The sequence below is a fragment of the Amblyomma americanum genome, chromosome 4, assembly GCF_052857255.1.
Source record: "Amblyomma americanum isolate KBUSLIRL-KWMA chromosome 4, ASM5285725v1, whole genome shotgun sequence".
NCBI lineage: Eukaryota > Metazoa > Arthropoda > Arachnida > Ixodida > Ixodidae > Amblyomma > Amblyomma americanum.
The window spans coordinates 123,106,177-123,125,592 of record NC_135500.1 but is presented as its reverse complement, the minus strand read 5'-3'; the positions used below and the strand labels follow the sequence as shown (position 1 = coordinate 123,125,592).

The window sequence follows — 19,416 nt, the reverse complement described above, 5'->3', positions numbered from 1 at the left end:
CGCCGCAAGAGCACCGAAACCACTTTCGAGTTTCAATTCAAGCCACTCCGAATGATAAAGAAGGGCTCGGCAATATCGTGCATGCGCACGTCACTTAAGAAGACGTGCCTCCACTGCTTTCAAGCGGCCTCCCTGGAGCAAGTTTCTCGTCTATGCATCACAGGCTTACCCAAAACCACTACAGCCCCGCTTTCGGAAAGGCTGTTCGCCACAATGAAGCGGATAATGACCGGATCTGCCCAGGAAAATGAGAATCAACTACTCAAAAAGTCGCCGAAGTTTATCTAGTATCTGCATACTGTATCGAACCGGTTTAAAGAGTCGCATCTAAATTTGATGTCAAGGAACTTTTCACAGCCAAAACAACAAGATTAACAAGGTGTGCAGCCGTACGGAACAAACTGGAGAAGCTATATGTCACAGAAATGAATGGACTGTTCAACGTCGCATGAGGTAAGGTACACTGATTGCGATGAGACGGTCGTCTACAAGATACCACTTTCTTGTGGCAAACACTACTTCGGACTGACTGAACGTAACTCACTGCACACTTAAGAGAGCACTTCAAGATCACTGAAGAAAACGCCTTAATTCAATCCCTCGTTTCATTTCAAGGATTGCAAAGGTTCTCTCTTGCTTGATCGAACAAGTATCATCTTCAGGCATCGCAATCCGGTGTGCCGTGAAGTAGTGGAAACGTTGCTGATCAGCAGAAACGAAGGAATATGTGTGCAAAAGCCTTGCATGTTACTGCAAATGAGTGAAAAGGCTTTCTAGACGGGCATCTTAGTGGCTTTCTGTTGCACGAAGCATTGGGGAGGTGGGGCAGGGGAGGGGGGTGGGGGGAGGGGGCGTTGTTGACTTTGTCTTGTATCTCGTGCACATTTCCAGAGCAACTGTATTTCCCACGTGTGCGCATTCCACGCGAAGCTAGCGAACTGCGACAACTGCCTGCGACTCACGACACGAACGTACAATACCCATGACGCGTTGCTGCGTGCGTATTCCGCCTAACAGCGCGATCACACGGAGGATTTGTCACCACGCACCAAAGACTCATCTCTCCTGAATTTGTGTAGACTTTCCACATAGAATGGACAAAAACGTCATCACAATGTTCCCCTCCAGCGTAAAAGCCAGATGAGGTGCACCCACGCCAGCTGCACACCTCTCACAACAATTCGCTGGCCTCTGGCGGGCTGGGCGATGAAGGACTGGCATCGCGCTGCCTGCTCGATACCACTAGGCTTAGGGCAATCGTCATCGAAGCCATGGAGGTAGGTGCTTCGGAGCTAGCCACCACTTCTGATCAAAGGACTAGTTTTTACCAGTTTACCGTCGCCACAATGGCCTTACATTAATTTGAGTGCATGAGTGATTTCCGAAAAGCTTTTGTAACGAAGCGAGTGGAAGTACAGGCCCCGGGAGAGCCGCCTCACGTAAGAACAGTTAGTGGAGCGACATGTGGCATTCGTATACTCGCAAGTCTTATTCGGAGTAACTGTAATCACATCCTGTTTTAAATGTACCAAACGGTTCTCGCCAGTCGTGGCATCTTCCAGGCGTTCATGCGCTCTTTCTATAAACGGCTCACCGGTCAGCGCAAATTGGTCAGTTACGGAGAGTAGCAAAGACTGGGGACTCAAAATCCAAAATTTGAGTTGGACTGTTCTTCAAAACAGTGAGCAGAAAGATGCTGCATTCATGCAAGCACCTCACGCCGTGAAAATCTATATAAAAAAAAGAGGACTGCTCTTATATAGTGATATGTTTCAAAAAAAATTTTGAAGCAACTGGCAGCGTTTGTTGGAAGCTTTGTAGGTAAATAATGTATCTAAAATAAATTTTCCTTTAGTTACCACTACGATTTATGGTGTTGCAGCAGTTTCCAGCGTCCTCAATGAGCCAGCGTGTCAACAGGACGTCATTCGGAAATTTATTGCTGAAATTTTTTTCTACTGCGGAAGCAGTATCGGTGCTGTTAGGCAAAAATGCGGATGAGTGTCTCTGAGTGGCCGCCGAGTGAAGCTTACGGCGAATGTGAGCCAAGCGCGCAGCAAGCACTTCGACGAGAAGCCAGTGGAGAAGTTTGCATCGTCGGAGGCAGACAGATGGGCACAACAACACCCCAAGCAAGCCAAGCGTCGACTGCGTCGAGAGGCAAAGCGAGCGCACGTCATCGGGTGATACAACGTGGTGCGCCAAATCAGGCGAATTGTGTACAATGCAACAAATGTAAAAGCATAAAATATCATTAGCGAGTCATGAAATCCAACCAAATTAAAACTAAATCTTTTGACGCAAACTATTAGGCAACGAGATGCGGCGAATGGCAAAATCATCATCTTAAAGGCGTATTCCGCTTACGGATGTCATCACATCCGACCATATGAGTGTCTGTCAATTTTTGCGTCCCAACTTTTTTTCACTCCGAACTAATTTATTTCTTCACTTCAATCTGGCTTTGCTCACGTTCGTTAGCACTTCTAATTACAGGCACGGCAGTGTCCACTTCCGGCTTAATTAAATTCCTACAACAGGCAATAAAACACTGCTAAGGCACACAGAAAATGTGTTGATAGTATTTACCAGCTGGGGTGCCCGTTGTGTGATCTCGAGTTGGCGAAGACAGCAGGGAATTCGTGGGCAGCATGACACTCCATGAGGAGGACATGTTCGGCAGCGTCTCGAGAACCCAGTCGCAGAAAGAGGAGTCGAAGTTGCAGCGTAGGCGTCGATCATCTGGAATATTTTGCGCTAATAATGTATGTGCAATCTTAAGTGCCTTCATCATGGATCATCCTTTCTTTTGTTGATTGCTTTCCCGCGCAGTTGAAATGTTGATGCATGTTTAATGGCACCTTCAAAACACTATGAGGTTACCCGCAATTCACCTTCATCCCGTTTCACTCGAGGACTTGAAAACCCAAAAACCACAATTAATTATATTTTATATTGCAGTGCCTTGCAGTAAGCCCTGAAATTCTGTGAGAAAAATACCTGCGGCAAAAAAAAGCACAGACGAAGACAAATCGTCTTTTCGAAACGTTTGCTTAACTCCCAGCTCCCCCTCCTTTGCTAATTTTGTGTTGTCAAGGAAAGTTTAGCGAACCTTACTGATAATCGGAAACGGGCATGCGGCCTTAGAATGCTTCGAACGTCGAGGCTGTAAGATGTTTTTTTATGACGTAATAAGTGCAAGAAATGCACGATGACGACACTTTTACAGTGCTGCTGCCGCAGTCTGGTAATCTACAACCGGCCCTCGTTATGATGAAACCAGTTTTAACGACATAATGAATATAATGAAGGAATGGCGATTCCTTTTGGGATCTACGACAGCGCGGGCAATAACAAAGCTGTGGCTGTAACGAATTAATCACCGGGACGTTTAAACTTTGTTATAACCAGTTTCAACTGTAGTTGATTTACTACGAAAACTGAAGCGGCTCATTGTGATGCCAATAATCCAATAATAATTTAAAGGTTTTGTAATTCAGCGTTCCCCATTGAATTTTTTCTCCTGGTAGAGGAACTCCTATTACTTGTGAATTTCGCAAACTTAAACCCTGTATTTCTCATAATGCTCCTATGACTCCGAAATGTTCATCGGCATCATGTAGGAGGAGTTTCGAAAGCTGCGATGCTGTGCCATTGCGCATTTTATCCAACGCCAAGTGTTTCTACATGAAACGTGCCGCCCCTTGCTCAACAACTTTTTACTCAGTCCTTGTAGACATTCGGTGCATCATGGGTAATACACTTGTTCCGTTGCTAAAAGCTAATTATTAATCTGCTGCTCTTACCGCACTGCCTTTCGTCGCTGTTGTCTCCGCAGTCGTCCACAAAGTTGCACCGACGCTCCTTTCCTACGCAGGCTCCGTTTCTACACCGGAACTCGGAGTCTGAGCAGTTGCAGTGTCTAGCTGCGAACGGTTTGCAGATCGCAATACAAACATTTATAGACCTTTTTGTCACCTTATGTTTTCCGCAGCTTGGCAGGCGGACGTTTTCTAACACTGTTTTTCGCGACCAACGATATGTTTAGACTCGAGCTGCCCGTACAAGACAACTTACTCTGTAAGTGTTAAATCTACCAGTAATTTCAACGTTCTGCTGTTATAACCACTAGCTCCCTCTGGACTCCATCAGGCTTAGTAGGTCTGCTACGCTCACATAAACACATTGGATGCATTTATTATAGCTATTCAACATCGCTTTTTGTGCTTTATACCATACCGTCACCGTAAACCTGATAAAGTCTACTCTTCATTAACTTAGTCTTTCATGGAGGTGTAAAGACTCCGTTCCGTTCTCTCAGTGAGTTACCGCCACAAGCCTACAAATGAATCTATTTTGCAGCCATTGCCGTGTTTGTGAGCGAGCATCAAGTGAAATGTGGCTTCGTTCTTGAGCTTTCAGCATTCTTGCCTGTTCAAATACGCTTACGAAAAGCTTCAACCCTGAGATAAGTATACGTGCGAATTTATTCCAGCTATCCGAGTGAGCTGTGTTGATGGCCGCAATATTTACGGCGCGTTTTCTCCGTCTCTTTGGTCACTGACTTTGAGCACTTCTCACCAAGCTATTTGGTAGCAGTATGGTACAGCTCCTTTCAACAGACGGCATGGTCCAGCGAGGACAGTACCACACATAGGCAGCGCCTCCGAGAGCACAAGCTGATTTCCGCTCATAACCAAACAAAAGTTATCAAGCAAGCACTTTGTTCATTCGGTGCACTACGCAGTGATGTCCGAAAAAAAAAGAGTTCGTTTTTTTCACAGGAATTGTCACCGGCCAGGTGAATCATATATAATTTTTCACCTTGATACAGACACTAGCGTGGTGCCAGCGCACGCAACGCAGTTGAGTGTGTTTCGCAATGATACCAGTGGCTCGTCCCACATGCAGAAGTAGACTCCACCTTGGCCCCAACGTGGTTCCACTCAAGCAACAGCATTCCTTGCATAATTTCAGCTAACCGCACCGCATTCCAGTGTTCCCGGTAGAATGTCAAAGCTCGAGACACTAGATACACACGAACGGACGCTCAAAAATGTTTTTAGCACGAGGTTTCTTTGCATCGACCTTGCTGCAATACGTTTTTTTCGCACAAATGCTGTGGAATCTGCCCTACATCTTCATTAGTGGCGTTTCAGTAGAGATTACAAAAAAAGTAATGTTTCAGGTATTTCTGGACAAACTTTTTGACAACAGCTCAAAATTCACTAGTTAGTGTTCGCAATACCGAGTTTCAACTGAATCCAAAAACACTTTCTATGTTAACGTACGTTCGCCCGTGTATAAGGAAAGCTTATGAAAAACAGAGCTCTTTCAAGAAGACTACTATTTCTGTCAAAAATAGAGTTCGACATCGTTAGTGACCTCTTAAATGTAGAAAGTAACTTGATGACGAAAAAAGAACAAAAATCTACATAATGGTTAAATGAAACAAAATGTTTGGCGCGTAAAAAAATTTTGGCTACTGGAATACAAGAGAAATTCCTTTAAACAAGATAACAAGCCTTGCACGGCTAGCGGAAAACTTCCCTGTTTACAACATTCACCATCCTGAAGTGTGGTATGTCGCCAAATACAGTACCAATTATGGACATCAGGTGTGGAAATTTCTACTGCCCACATTTATAAATCACATCTTGAATGAAACTAACACTGACATAACTGGTCTGTTTCTCCCAAGAACTGCGTGAAATGTTTGTATAATGATGCGATACAGTGACTTCTGCCTTGTACTTCCCTGTTCGAGTGATTTTGCATAACTCATGTACGTGTTCGTCCTAGTGTTTTGTACTTCCTTAGTCGCAGCACGCTGCTACGCTGCCCCGTGTGCTATGGGGTCAGGGCTCCCCAAGCTTTTCTCACAGCTTTTACGTGTCCTCCTCGTAAGTTTTTTGCTGCGAAATAAATGTGATTTGATTTGATATGATAATCTTAATAGAAGTGAGTGCGTGAGGAATCTTTGACAAAATTCGCCGTTTTTCTAACCAAAACACGAAAAAACGAAGCCATTACCAAGTGACGGAAATGACGTATAAACAGGAACAGTAGGACCCGCTCCGCTTACAGTTGTGGCATTTCGGCGCCTCGCTGCTGCTACCCGCCGCGGTGGCTCAGTGGTTAGGGCGCTCGGCTACTGATCTGGAGTTCCCGGGTTCGAACCCGACCGCGGGGGCTGCGTTTTCAGGAGGCAAAACGCTAAGGCGCCCGTGTGCTGTGCGATGTCAGTGCACGTTAAAGATCCCCAGGTGCTCAAAATTATTCCGGAGCCCTCCACTACGGCCCCTTTTTCTTCATTTCTTCGTTGACTCCCTCCTTTAACCCCTTCCCTTACGGCGCGGTTCAGGTGTCGAACGATATAGGAGACAGATACAGCGCCATTTCCTTTCCCCCAAAACCAATTAATATTATTATTACTCGCATAAACCGAAGTGAGTGGACACGAATTAGAATCGGGTACTGTGAGCGACGCGAAAGACCATTACGCAAATTTACAGCACTGCAAACGACCACCCGCGAACAGGGACTACTTATTGTTGCATGGCGGATGCTTTTGTCCTGCCACCGACGTGAGATGCAGCTGCTGGGAAAATGTTTTCCAAAACTAATTTGCGTCCGCAAACGTCATCGATTCGTTTTGACCAAAGCAAGAAAGGAGCCTACCAGAAAGCCTCACGAGAAAAACAAATCGCCTTACTTCAGAAGTTCATGCAGCGTTCACGTTCCTGCTCACGACAGCTACAAAGCCCTTGGGTACGTTTATCTAGCCTGCAATCTTAAAAAATTTACCACAGAAGCAAACCTACGACGGCAAAGATACATTTTGGTCTCCAGCCATTCGCTTCATGCAATCTGTAATCCGTGAACTCTCAATAAGCCCGGTTTGAGGAGTACACTTAGGTTCCTGCATACCTACATCGTAGCCGGTAAGTTGCCTAACTGCGTTATACGCTGCCAGGCGCAAGCGTCGTTTCTTCAGAGCTTAGTTAACGTTTGTAAAGACAGTACTATTTATCTGACAGGCATGTAACTCTGTCACGTTTAGTTTTAATGCATACGTAGAACATTGAAACGCATTCTAATCAAAATAAAATTTTGTTCCAGTTGACGTTTAAGCAAAACAATGACTTTGTGAATAAAAGCAGTTTACTTCAACGCACCCGATAAAGAAGAAGGGATCATGGAAAACATTTAGACAAGCACCCTCGTACGCATTTTACTACTCCTAAAACCTGTATCTGCAAAGAAGAGAACTGACCCGACTAAATTTCAGTTCAATGCGGCGAGCAGCGATACTCTCTTTTTTTTATTCTCGGTTTCCAGTCGATCCTTCGTTAAGTAAGTACCTTGACAAAAACTTACCAGGCAGTGCACACAATTTGTACTCCATGAGATCCACGGCGAATGACGTCAACGTCTGTCCAACCAGCGCGACTGAGAAATAGACCTGCGAAGAGAAAGCAGTTTCATGCAAAAACAGCCTGAGTGGCTTTATTCAGCAGCCCCAAAGCATATATTTCTGGAGCATGAAAACCATCTTAAAATATGCAGTGTGACTCGGCAACTCTTTTAATTTCAAAATGTCTCAGGACTGACCGCGCCAAAAAGTCAGAGGTGGAGTATTTACGTTTCAGCGTTTCCTTCGACAGAAATCTCTGGTCACCTTTTTGATTGATGCCTCAATGTCGAGCAACGCTCTAGCGATCATGCTCACAACAGGCACGCCGTGTCACAACATTTATTGTTAGGTCTTGATTCAGTTAACGTAGATATGTTACTTCTGATAGCAACTTAGCCCGGCGGCTCCAGTATTCAAGGCAAATTGTACAGTCGGGGAACGTGCTTACTACCTACTATGAAAGGCTTGCTCTGGGTACCTTTGAATCTGGTCAAAGAAGTCCTACAGCTTCTCAAATTAGCGCGCCGCTATTCCCCTCCCCCCCACCCCCCACCCCCCAAAAAATGGACGCATATAAATGCTGTTAAGGGTGCAGACGACTGATTATTTCCGCACAATTAGCCGTTAGAGACTCGCTATCCACAAACATTTACTAAATTAAAACGCGACTATTCAACCAAACTAACAAACTGGACCAGCATTATGACAGCAGGACGTTGAACCAGATTACGTAGTTAGGCAAGAAAATACGACCACCTTCAAAACGCTCATTTCTACGAACCTATCATGAACTCAAAACATGAACTAATCTCACCCACTTACGCGAACTGTTTTTGAGATGGAACCTGCCTGAATCAGAAGGGAACTTTTCTTCTCTGAACGTTCATTTTAAGGAGGACTTGTTTTCATTTCTAGCCCTGAAGAGTTTTTTTCTGTAGAACTTCCCGTATCCAGAAATGGAGGATTTTGTTGCCAGCGTTTAGTTTCGGAAAACTTCAGAAGGATTTGTTTTCATTTCTAGCTTCCATTCTGATGGGTTAAATCGACAAAGCCTTCAAAGAGCTCGATGTAAATTATTGGTCGACCTAAGTACCCGTGTCTTCAGCGGCTCTTCCACTCCCGTTGGGCCTGCCGGCAACCTCGAGCGGTCGGCCCCATCCTAAGCCCATCACGCTCTTCCTGGAAGGAAGCTCTGCTAGCCTGCGATCCGATAAGCCAGCGAAGGCTGGTCACCCGGGCGAGGCGAAGAATTAGAGGCCAAAGAGCTTCTGGACTTTTAGAGTCCTGCCGGGGTGCAAGAGCTACAGGGGTCCCTATAAGGTAGTTGACGAAAATTGTAATCAGTGGATAAAAAGCAGTTCTTTCTAATTTGAATCGATACGACACATTCTTCTCCTTCTGCTAGGTGTCTCACACAACTTTGCCCATATATCGTAGTATTTTATTTCGATGGAGGCGAACTGCTAGAGCCCCGTGCTCTGCGTGACGTCACATCCCTTTAACGAACCCCTGGTAATCGAAATTATCCGCAGCCCCCCATTACGGCGTCTCTCATATAACCTGAGTCGCTTTGAGACGTTAAACCTCATAAACCATAAACTGTATCGAATGCTTAAAGCTATTAGACATGTTAGCTCTTCTTCCTGTGTCTCGGCTAATATATTTTACAGTTTCTAAGCTTTCATTTAAAATAATTCAGAAAACTATTACGATCCTCGATAATGCATATTTAAAGCGCAGGTTTGATTCTCACTTTTTTAATTATTATCAGTGCATATCTAAAGTATGGAAAGTAATGTTACTGATGTGCGCGTTTTATCGTTATAAAACATGTTCTACGCTTTCTTTTTTTTTGTACTTCGAATTTCTTGTTTCCAAAACTGGTCATTGTTACCGTTGTGTTTTTTGTGCTCCTGCCCTCTCGGGACCACGGTTACCGACACCGTTTAGTCAAGAGCCACTCTTTCGACATGGCCCGATGTCTGCGGAAAAACTGTCCCTGAACTAGCTGTCGAGAGAAGCTGTTTCAGTGGCTTTTTCGCCGCGTAGCTCCACTGTATGAAAAGGAGCCCAAATCGTGCATCTAGTGCGCTCAGAAGCCTGGTGGACTTTTCGATGGCTTCCTAAGAATGCCGTTGGTAACCACCTTCGAGAAAGCGCGCGAAGAGGTTGGATTCATTCGAGAACATTGTGGTAAGCGCTGTCGGCGCCATCTGGAAGCCACTACGGGCTTTCTCGACGGCTGTCCGCTGCCTGGTGGATGTGCCTGATTGGCGTTCATTGACTGTGCATGCTCTTGGGGTGAAGTCGGGGGGATCCGACTGCCACCCTCAAAATGAAGCGGTGTATACACCAGCCTTTGTTACTCTTGTTGTTTTTGATACTTGCTGTATACATGTCCAACATTCTTCGACAAAAATGTATACATTTCCAACAGTCTCGGAAAAACATTTTGAATATCAAACAATTGTAATGTAATATTATGGAAATATTGAAGGTAATGGTCCATTCCTCCACTGTGTATCAAGATCTTTCTATTAGTTTTTTCATCATTCGCATGGAACAGTTAAGACTGTCATACAAAAGCGATGACAAACGCTTTTGCAGATCGCAAAAAAGCCATTTTCAAAAGCTGCAAGCCTGTCGACGGGAGATCTGCGAATGTATTGAATGTTACAGTGAAATCTTGCAATGTATGAAAAAAATTGCGCTCGCTTTCAGAAATGCGTTTGTCCAGAATTTTTGGGTATGATTAAGCGAAGTGCCAGAACAATACAATTTAAGCTGTTAGTAAGCGCTGCTTCCCGTCTTCCCTTTCTGTGTCCTAGTGAAGTTTGCGCTGTTTTGCGTCGCAACTAAGAGATACTTAAGGCACTATTTTTTACTCAGCGTTCAGTCTTTAGTTCCGGGCGGCAAGTGTTTCTTCTCAAAAGTACACTGGCTCATACCCACTTAGTGGATTGATCATGACTCCGGTGGCGACTTCGAATTGCTCAAATATATCTTGCACTAATATAAATAACAGCAGTATACGGCTTAAATAAAAGAATAACCGATTTTAGATAGATTACTAATTCGATAAAGGAAGAGGGTTCTGCGAGCAGATAATTAAACTTTATGAAAATGAATGAAGAGTGGCCATGAAATGGGCAATAAATAGATGTAGAAAAAGTTATAGCAAGGCAGCCTTTTCTGTTCTGAAAGTTTTGCTTGGTGCAACAGGATGCATAGCGTTTGATGATAAACTTCAGCCTCGTACTATTGCTCGGCGCAAGTTTAATTTTGTCTCATTGGTTTCCCCTTCTAATTAAGTTACTATTTGTTATCTGCACATATGAAATCAAGCTACATTTTTGTGAAGGCCATATAACTAATGTGATGGGCTTTTTCAGAAGAGTTTCACATTTTGGTGTATTACCGCGATCGAAATTTTTCGGGACGCGTGTTCTCGGAGAGCAGTTTACTCCAGCTCTACTACGCTACCCAGTCGCGTGGTATTGTTACCAGCGGATAGATCCTGCATGTCCCCTCGTATCTTGATACATTTCAGGCGACTGGTTAACGTGATTGCGCCAAAGTAAACTTTTTTTCGTACACTCGCGTCCCGTAAAATTGCGATCGCGAGAATACAGTACTTCCGCCAGAGATGCTGCGTTTCCATTGCCTCAGTTTTAGTCCCTGCATGCTATTTTAAAAGACAAACGATGGTTCTGCTGTGTCATTGAACGGCCAAGGTTACTCTACCTGCCGGTAATGTTACTGCACGAAGGACCATCACAAGGGTAAATGTTTCGCTCCCGACTAAGCGATATCCAGTAAAGTAGTACATCATGGGCTTCGTCGACTTCAGCCCTCGTCCTTCAGTAACAGCCTGTAGAGGCCGAGGTTTATTGCAGCTCCGAGGGTAACTGCTAGGGCTTTTAAAAGCTGCTAGGTGCTAGGACATCGGAGCTGCAATATTGTAACTTTCATTCAACAGATGTCTGGAAGCTGCACATTGGTTTACTTATCATACGCATTTCATAAAAAAAGTGTCAGAAAAGAGGGCATTGCATATGTTATTAGAATGTAAAATTTCTCAACTTCATGCTTTGCGGTTGCGCCAGTTATGGATTATGTATAAAACTTTATTGTCGACGGCTGTTTAAGATACAGACAACCCCTAAACTATTGCTTGGGAGAGACCTTCTGTTTTGATGTATTTATTGTGCACTGCTTCGCGCTAGAATCCCGACAGAACCGGCTCTGAAAAAATAATCCCGTCGAAGCTTGGTCAACGTTACAATCTTTTCCAGACTTCTGGTGCAGTGCTTTTGATGCTTGTTATAGGAAGATAGCAAAGCTCTTACCGGGGCCAGTTGGTTGATCATTATGCGAAGGGATGCGCTAAAAGCAGCACAAGAAGACAACACACACACATGCGCTTGTGTCATGTGCGTGTGTTGTCTTCTTGTGCCGCTTTTAGCGCATCCCTTCGCATAATTATAGGAAGAGTTGCAATACTTCTAGTTTTCGCCTCTCCAAAGCAAAACTTTTACTGTAAAGATTTACTTTTCGCCGCTCCAAACTTTGATGGAAGACATTTTGGCTGTAACGACGCGCAAATTAATGGGTGCAACCTACGTGGGCATTTGCAGGCAGACGGCCCAAGATGACGATAGCCTCATTCCAAACGTTTTCGCTCGGTTCTCGACTTACAGCTTTCATAGACCACACTTGAATGTCAAAGCCTGCAGTCTTCATATGTAGGTATACGTCAATTTTGTCACCTGTGGACAGGGAAACAAGAACACACGTTCGTTTGGATGCAAGCTGTCCGTTATTTTCAGCAGAGTAACAAGCCTCTAGAGCATTCATTGACACATAAGAACTAAACGTGGTTGCCTCGGAGACAGCCGAACAGGCATTAATGCCTCCGTGTAAACCTCTTTCCTTCGTACACGACGCTCAAAAGTCGTGAAATAACGAAGGTTAAGTGAACAGTTTGTGGCGAGAACCACCATAGTGTGATCAGTAACAGAACAGAATAATGCCTAAAAAGTGCTCAACTGCAGAAGTCAAAGATTACATAATGATAAAACTTAATTATTTCATATCCAGTGATACATTTGGTGTCTTATTACCAGCGTGAAAGCTTTACTCGCAGAAGTATCAGTTTCATGCAGCTATGAAGTATTTCTGTTCGTTATCGAAGCTCTTAGTGAAAAATTATGTCTTCAATTGCACTCATAATTGTATCGAGTGTATGTAACAAATCAACAGTATCTTTATATTAAACTAGGAAGGATTTCTGGCCGTTTAGTTGGTGCGTTTCGTCCATCTACAGAAACTCAGCGAAAAAGCGAAGAAACCAGGAAAAAGAACATACAAACATAGAGTACAGACTTGCAACTTTTCTAAAGTCGAAACTAAGGCTTGTTGGTTCAGATTTACAAGCTTTAGCGCATGAAAAGACAAGCGATGAAAATCTATATGAACGCGCGTTCCTCGCGCCTCGTCTCTTGTCTTTTGATGCGGTACACCTTCTAAATTGTCACTTTTATTTTAAATGTTAGAGGACATTTTTTTTACATGCTCGACAACCAGCACTTAACAAAGCTGCGCAATATTCTGCAGGCGCTGGAACAAGGTAAAAAAAGCAAAAAAATTTAAAAAATCAGAACCTAAAATTTTGTGAAGGCACTTTAGATGCAGGAGCGCGCGTGGCTGATGCAAGTGAATGCTGTGATATGTCAATATGAAAAGAACAGCGGGAAAGAATCCAAATAATTCAAAAGTTTAAAAACCAAAACAAACCGCGAGTCAAAAACACCTGCCGAGTGATAAGCTTCGCTGACGCGATAGATAAAATTTCTATGAAAAAGAAAGATTGAAACAAGAAAACAGAAAACATATTAAAGGTTAGGGTGAAACATGCCAGAAGTATGAACACGAGGGTGGTACCAACCAGTAACAACTTTAAAAGCCTAGGTGCAACATTTAAAACAAACATTAACCTAAAGCTAACAACTAAGAGGCGCGTAGGCTGGAAACAACATGTTAACAGAATAAAAGCGGAGGCACAGGTTCCAACGATACTCAGAATAAAAACGAAGGTGCACAGTGGCACCTTCTGAACGCGTGATTTATTTATCTCAAGTAGTAATGGATTGCGTACTCGCAGATTTGTCCGCATTTTTCGGCTTTAATGGTAGCCTCATTTACCTCCCTTTTTGGTTTTTCTTGTAGCCGCGGCAAGAAGCTTTGTATTTTTTTAGATACGGCAAGTTGCTAGTAAGCGGCTTTGCAGCAAGTCTAATCGAAGCGCTAGTGTTATACACCACTTTGCACCCGGCAGTACATCCTTCAACAAAATAACGGAACCTGATGTATTCCTGGCACAGTGCAAAACGGTCTTTTTTTTTACTTAGAGCGCGTTTGGCGAGCTCAAGGAGCCCCGCTGTCAAGTGGCTAATTTTTGTTTAATCGGGTAAACGTCGAAAAGCGACTCGGGCAATGAGGAACGCCGCAGTAGAGAACTCCGGAAAGTTTCGACCATTTGAGGTTGTTTTGCATGCACTGACTAGGCACAGTACTCGGGCCTCACGCATTTTCATCGAAATGCGACCGCCATGGCCCAGATCGAACCGGCGTCTTTCGGGTCAGCAGACAAACACTATAAACACTGAGCCACAAGGGGGCAGTAGCAGGTTTTCAAAATCGGGCGCTTTTTTCGCGCCGGTAAAAAAAGCTTCATGAAAAGCATCTTTTCGCAGAAATATTTTATCCAGCGGGTTTTCAAGCTCATCTGAAACTTTTGAATTCTCATGTATTTCCCCAAGCAAATATTGAAAAACTTAGCTAGTTAGTCTTAACTAATTTCTAGCATTGCAGAGCGAAAAGTACCGCAGACTAAGTCAGACGACTCTCGACAACCCTGAGTTGGTTTCACTTTCCAAGGACACTCCGTAAACCTGTTTACATTTAGCTGGCACACCCGTTATTTTTATAACGCATATCATTCTTGCTCCACTTGAGTTAGATTCTCCGAACGTTGCAAACTTCTCTCCTTTGTGGTGCTGCTCCCTCAAGATACATTACAGCATAAGAAGCAACAAAAACATACTCACCTTTGAAGACGTAGTTGTACCAAAACACCAAGGTGCACAGCTGGTCAGTGTTTCTTATCGGGAAAGAATTTATAGTGAACGCATATTGTTGTCCCAAGGCTGCGCCATCAGTGTTGAGCAGCAAATAATGCCCTTACGGAAAACGGAAGACAACATCATCAGCATCCTTGCTCTGTCTGCGCAGTCATCAATTTTTTCAGTGTTCCTTAATGAAAAGTCAAAACTACAAAACGTGATGATTCGTACTGTAGTCGAATATGCGACCGCGGTGAATGCGTTTCATCTCTGATTCCCGAGTTTTTTTTTTTTTCTTCCAGTCCTACAGTACTGCACAGGCGAAAATAAACAGATGCAGCACAACGGCGCCTTTGGTTCCGTAGGCCGAATTACTATAGTAATGCTAGCATCCATAAATATAATTAAGGTTGTTTCCTGTGTTTTCCGTCCAATAATAAGATGAACTAGGAATTACAGGCTTTTCTCCTCTGGAATTCTCTATGGGCCATGCGCTGCTTTAACAAGTACACATCGGGGGAGTCGACGTTTTAAAACAAAATATCGCCTGCATACATTGCTTTGTGCACTTTTTGCACAGCGTATAAATATCCTTTGCATTAGGGAAGTGCAACGTTGCGTGCAGCGCTTTCAGAAGAATTTACCTATAAAAACATTACGGGCAAATTGGATTCATGTAACCAAAATGTAGCAATAGTGAAGTTTGCTCCTTGCAGAAAACCGTATAATTCTTCAAAGGGCAGGAATGAGTAGAAAAATCCTGTTAGAAACATGCCACGTCGAACTTTTTTCTCTCTGCCTACGAAATTTTAGTTTTGTCAAGGTCAAAAACGGGCCTGGTTGGAGAATAATCAGTAAGAAAAGCGGCTCTGAAACCGGACGACGCATAAGAGGAAACTAAGTTGGTTTGAGTGTTTTCCTCGGTTCCGTCCTATTCTAGCCATGTTTTCACAAGTACAGTCGAATCTCGTTGTAAAGGAACGGTGCATAAGGAAGTAATGGACATAACGAAGGAACGATGATTCCCCTTGAAAGCTCGGTCAACATGGGCTATAAAGAAGCTACGGATATAGCGATGTAATCGCTGAGCCCCTTCAACTTCGTCATAACGAAGGTCGACTGCAAAAGATTTATTTGCTGAAAATAAAAGTACGCTTTCTAGAAAGTGTACAGCGAACGCGTAATCTACAGAAAATCACGCGGCAGTTTGAGTACCTTGTAGATTAGCTTTCATGGTTCACAAGGCTGTCCGTGTTCTGTGCACCACAGTCATGCGCGCGCGCGTGTGTGTGCGTGCGTGTGTGCGTGTGTGCGCGCGTGTGTGTATGTGTGTGCGTACGAGTGTGCGTGTGCGCGTGCGTGCGTGTGTGTGTGTGCGTGCGTGTGTGTGTGTGCGCGTACGTGTGTGTGCGTGTGTGCGTACGAGTGTGCGTGTGCGTGCGTGCGTGTGTGTGTGTGTGTGCGTGCGTGTCTGTGTGTGTGCGCGTACGGGTGTGTGTGTGTGTGTGTGTGTGTGTGTGTGTGCGCGCGTGCGTGCGTGTGTGTGTGTGTGTGTGTGTGTGCGTGCGTGTGTGTGTGTGTGTGTATGTGCGTGTGTGTATGTGTGTGCGTACGAGTGTGCGTGCGCGTGCGCGCGTGTGCGTGTGTGCGTGTGTGTGTGTGTGTGTGTGTGTGTGTGTGTGTGTGTGTGTGTGTGTGTGTGTGTGTGTGTGTGTGTGTGTGTGTGTGTGTGTGTGTGTGTGTGTGTGTGTGTGTGTGTGTGTGTGTGCGTGCGTGCGTGCGTGCGTGCGTGCGCAAGCGCCGTCGCTCTTGCCCGGTTCTCAAGCCAAAGCTCGGCTTCCGGATGTGAGCTGGACAGCGCCGCCTCCCAGTCCTCACTTGGGTTATTGATTCTCGCACTGTCGGGGTTGTTCTGGAAGGCCCATACCTTGTTATATAATTTAGCCACCTCGGCGCAGAAGGCGCAATGTGCATCGTACGAATTAGGGAACACAGAGCTTAATTTGGCTGCGTTGATATAACTATTTGATTGCAATTTCCCCAGGAAGACCCCTTGCTGAGCAAATTGGAAGCCATTACAGTTTCGTAAGCGGAACTCACCTCCGCGTCTTTCGTCCGCTCCCGTGGCCGGTGAATGCGGAGCAAGTCCTATGGGCTTGCGGCACCAAACCATCTGTTCATCCCTCGTTTTCTCAACGATGTTCCATGTGCACATGCCATCTGCGTAGCCGAACTGGCCGCAGCTCCTCTCGTCGGCGCTGTTCCCGCAGTCCGGCACAAAGTCGCACACACGATCCACTCGCACCGCTTGGCCGTCACCGCAGTCGAACAACGGCGTCTGGAGGGCTGTACGGCGGAGGTTCAGGTGCTAATTTATAGCAGTGTCCAACTTTTGCACGTTGCTTATGAAAATTAATTTTGATGATGATCATTGTGATCTTTTTTTGGCGCAAGGGCATCTGCCGCCAAAAAGTGCCATGGCGCAAGGTGTTTTCGTTTGCTCAAGATGGGGTCAAAGACCGATTTGTCAAGCAATTCACCCTGAATAAGCAGAGCTCCAGACCAGGAGAAGCTTGCAGTCATGGTATCACCGGTGAGTACACGGCGGAACTGGGGACCGAACCCCGCACCTCCCGCATGCGAGGCGGCCGGATGCTGAAGCCACTAGGCCACCGCTGCGGTAAAATTACTTTTAAATCGAGAAGTGGGCGGCAGTCATAGAAAGAAAAGGTGAAAGCGAGGAAAAACTGCTGCACAGAACCGCTTAAAATCGAATGATTTGATTTCAGGGTGGTGGGTGGATGAATTACATAGAGTATTTCACGTAACGTAAACAGAATTTTAAAAATCGACCAATGCTCATGCCTTCAGGCTGCGAATATGAGCGCTAGCTTACTGTGCGAACTGCTTCGATTTCATTGCACCACATTTACCGCAGTAGGAAGACGAGAAATTTGCGTGCACGTCTGCCATTCGCCGTCGACTCTAGTGGCGTGCTTATGATGGCCTGTGACGTCTCACCCTGTTGCTCGCCTCCCTTGCAAGTACTTGGCTCTGGTCTGTCCCCTCCTCCACTGCTCCCCTCTCCTGCGTCCGTGCTCCCCTTGTCCAGCTTTCCAACTGTGATGACTTGTCAACCTCTAGGTGAATCTCGTGACGCAGCGATGCATTTTAGCCAGAGGTAAATGCGTTCTGGGCACTTATGTTCCCGACGGCACTTACATCCTGTGTGATCCTCCTTTCCCATCACGTAAAAAAATACCTGCGAATATGAAAAAAATCTCGAGACTTCACTCTTGTTCTAGCGTACTGTAGCGCTGTCAACCGTATTTTAAATGACCAATGCGTACTGCACGTGCTGACGGAGCCAAAGTAAGCGCTCGCCACTCGTTATAGGACAAAAAAAAAAACAATGGAGGCTATCTTGTGGAGCTATAGAACCGTTTTCTCTCTGTTTCTTGGGTTTGATGGCCGCTTAAAAGCTTCGTCTGAAGTGGCTTTCGCTAGCCTCTCTATCACTGATCGCCGACAGCAGCGCGCGCTTTCCATGCGCCGGACGAATGTGCTGACGCGCTCCCAGGCCAGTGCAGACCTCAGCGTCGGACACTCAGTGCTACATGTTCAGCGTGCAGGCTTCGTTCCTTCAAGCCATGGTTGGCAGCGCCACAGTGCGGTGGTGCAAGAACTCAGCCATGAGTATTTTTTTTTTCATATCTCAGGAATTTTCTTTATATCCTGAAGAAAAAAAAACGACCATGCAGAAGGTGTTTCGTTAAAAAATTTAATTTCTCGTTTTTATCCCTTTCTGCAACTTAACGAAGAGGTTTCAGGGTTTAAATAAATGTTACGAAAATTTCAAAGGAACTCTAATTAGCGAATTGGTCGCACTTCAAAAGTACTCTTAGGGGAGCCACGTGACGGCAAACAATACGCTGTTGGTTTGACGCATTTGCGGCGTGCACGCTTTGTTTAGGCCCTTGGCTCAAGACACCTAAAACCCTATGCAAGAAATCTAGAATAATTTAACAAACTACGAAAAAGGAGCGAGAAAACATGAGTAGCAGTCCATCGCTTCAAGACATGAATTTCTAAGAGCCTTTTCGCATTTCTTATTAGGCACATATGTTTCATCTTTGAAAGGTTAGGGATTTGTCGGGAACAACACTCCTCCCGCTCACGATTATTCGCGCCCTGTAATCGTGACAGCGACAAGACAGTCCTCTCGCTTGTCTCGCCCTCACCGTGTCGTGTTTTCGGGTTAAGTTTTCATTCATATTGCAGATAAAAACAGAGAAATAGTAAGATCCTTAAAATGGGTATAAATTCAAAGGGTCACCTCTTTATATCAGAGAATTAAGATTATCCGCAAGGGTAGGCTATGCTCGCAAGAAACTATCCGCATCATTTGCTAGGATTCACGGCACCGGTATGGCTACCTTCTTCACGATAACGTTTAACATGTGTGGGATAATCCAGTCTGCTGTCATATTAAACTACCTGTTTAACCGACCAGAACTTCTGCCTTACAATCATAGGCCTCAGCCTCTTCATGGCTGCCCAAATGCTATGATGAACTTCCTAGATTAAATCTCAGTAACAGCGCACGGAAGCTCCAAAGGTGGCGTGTCTAGGGACACATCACCGGAATTTCAAGTTCTTCAATTTCAACTTTCAGTGTACTAGGTTAGGCTGCACGTATTTATTTTTCAGGCATAAATCTAGGCACCGTGGTAATGCAGGCCACATCAATGAACTTTATCTTATCATAAGCCAACGGTAAGCTGTTGACGACAAAAGCACTGTAAAGCTAATCGAGAGAGAGTAACAGTAGTGTATGTAAATTTCTTGTAGCTTAGTGTCTCCATATGCAAGGTG

At 44.9% G+C, this 19,416-nt stretch overlaps 1 protein-coding gene across 1 annotated transcript; it reads right to left on the bottom strand.

Moving 5' to 3' along the window:
• Positions 1–2,906: 2,906 nt before the first annotated feature.
• Positions 2,907–17,788, bottom strand: LOC144129802 (apical endosomal glycoprotein-like). The gene is made up of 7 exons (XM_077663872.1): positions 17,764–17,788; positions 16,642–16,887; positions 14,527–14,658; positions 12,041–12,186; positions 7,381–7,465; positions 3,807–3,926; positions 2,907–2,917 (listed from the first exon to the last, which is right to left on the bottom strand). Exons 1-7 carry the CDS (start codon positions 17,786–17,788, stop codon positions 2,907–2,909), a joined length of 765 nt encoding a protein of 254 aa, XP_077519998.1.
• Between the last annotated feature and the right edge of the window lie 1,628 nt (positions 17,789–19,416).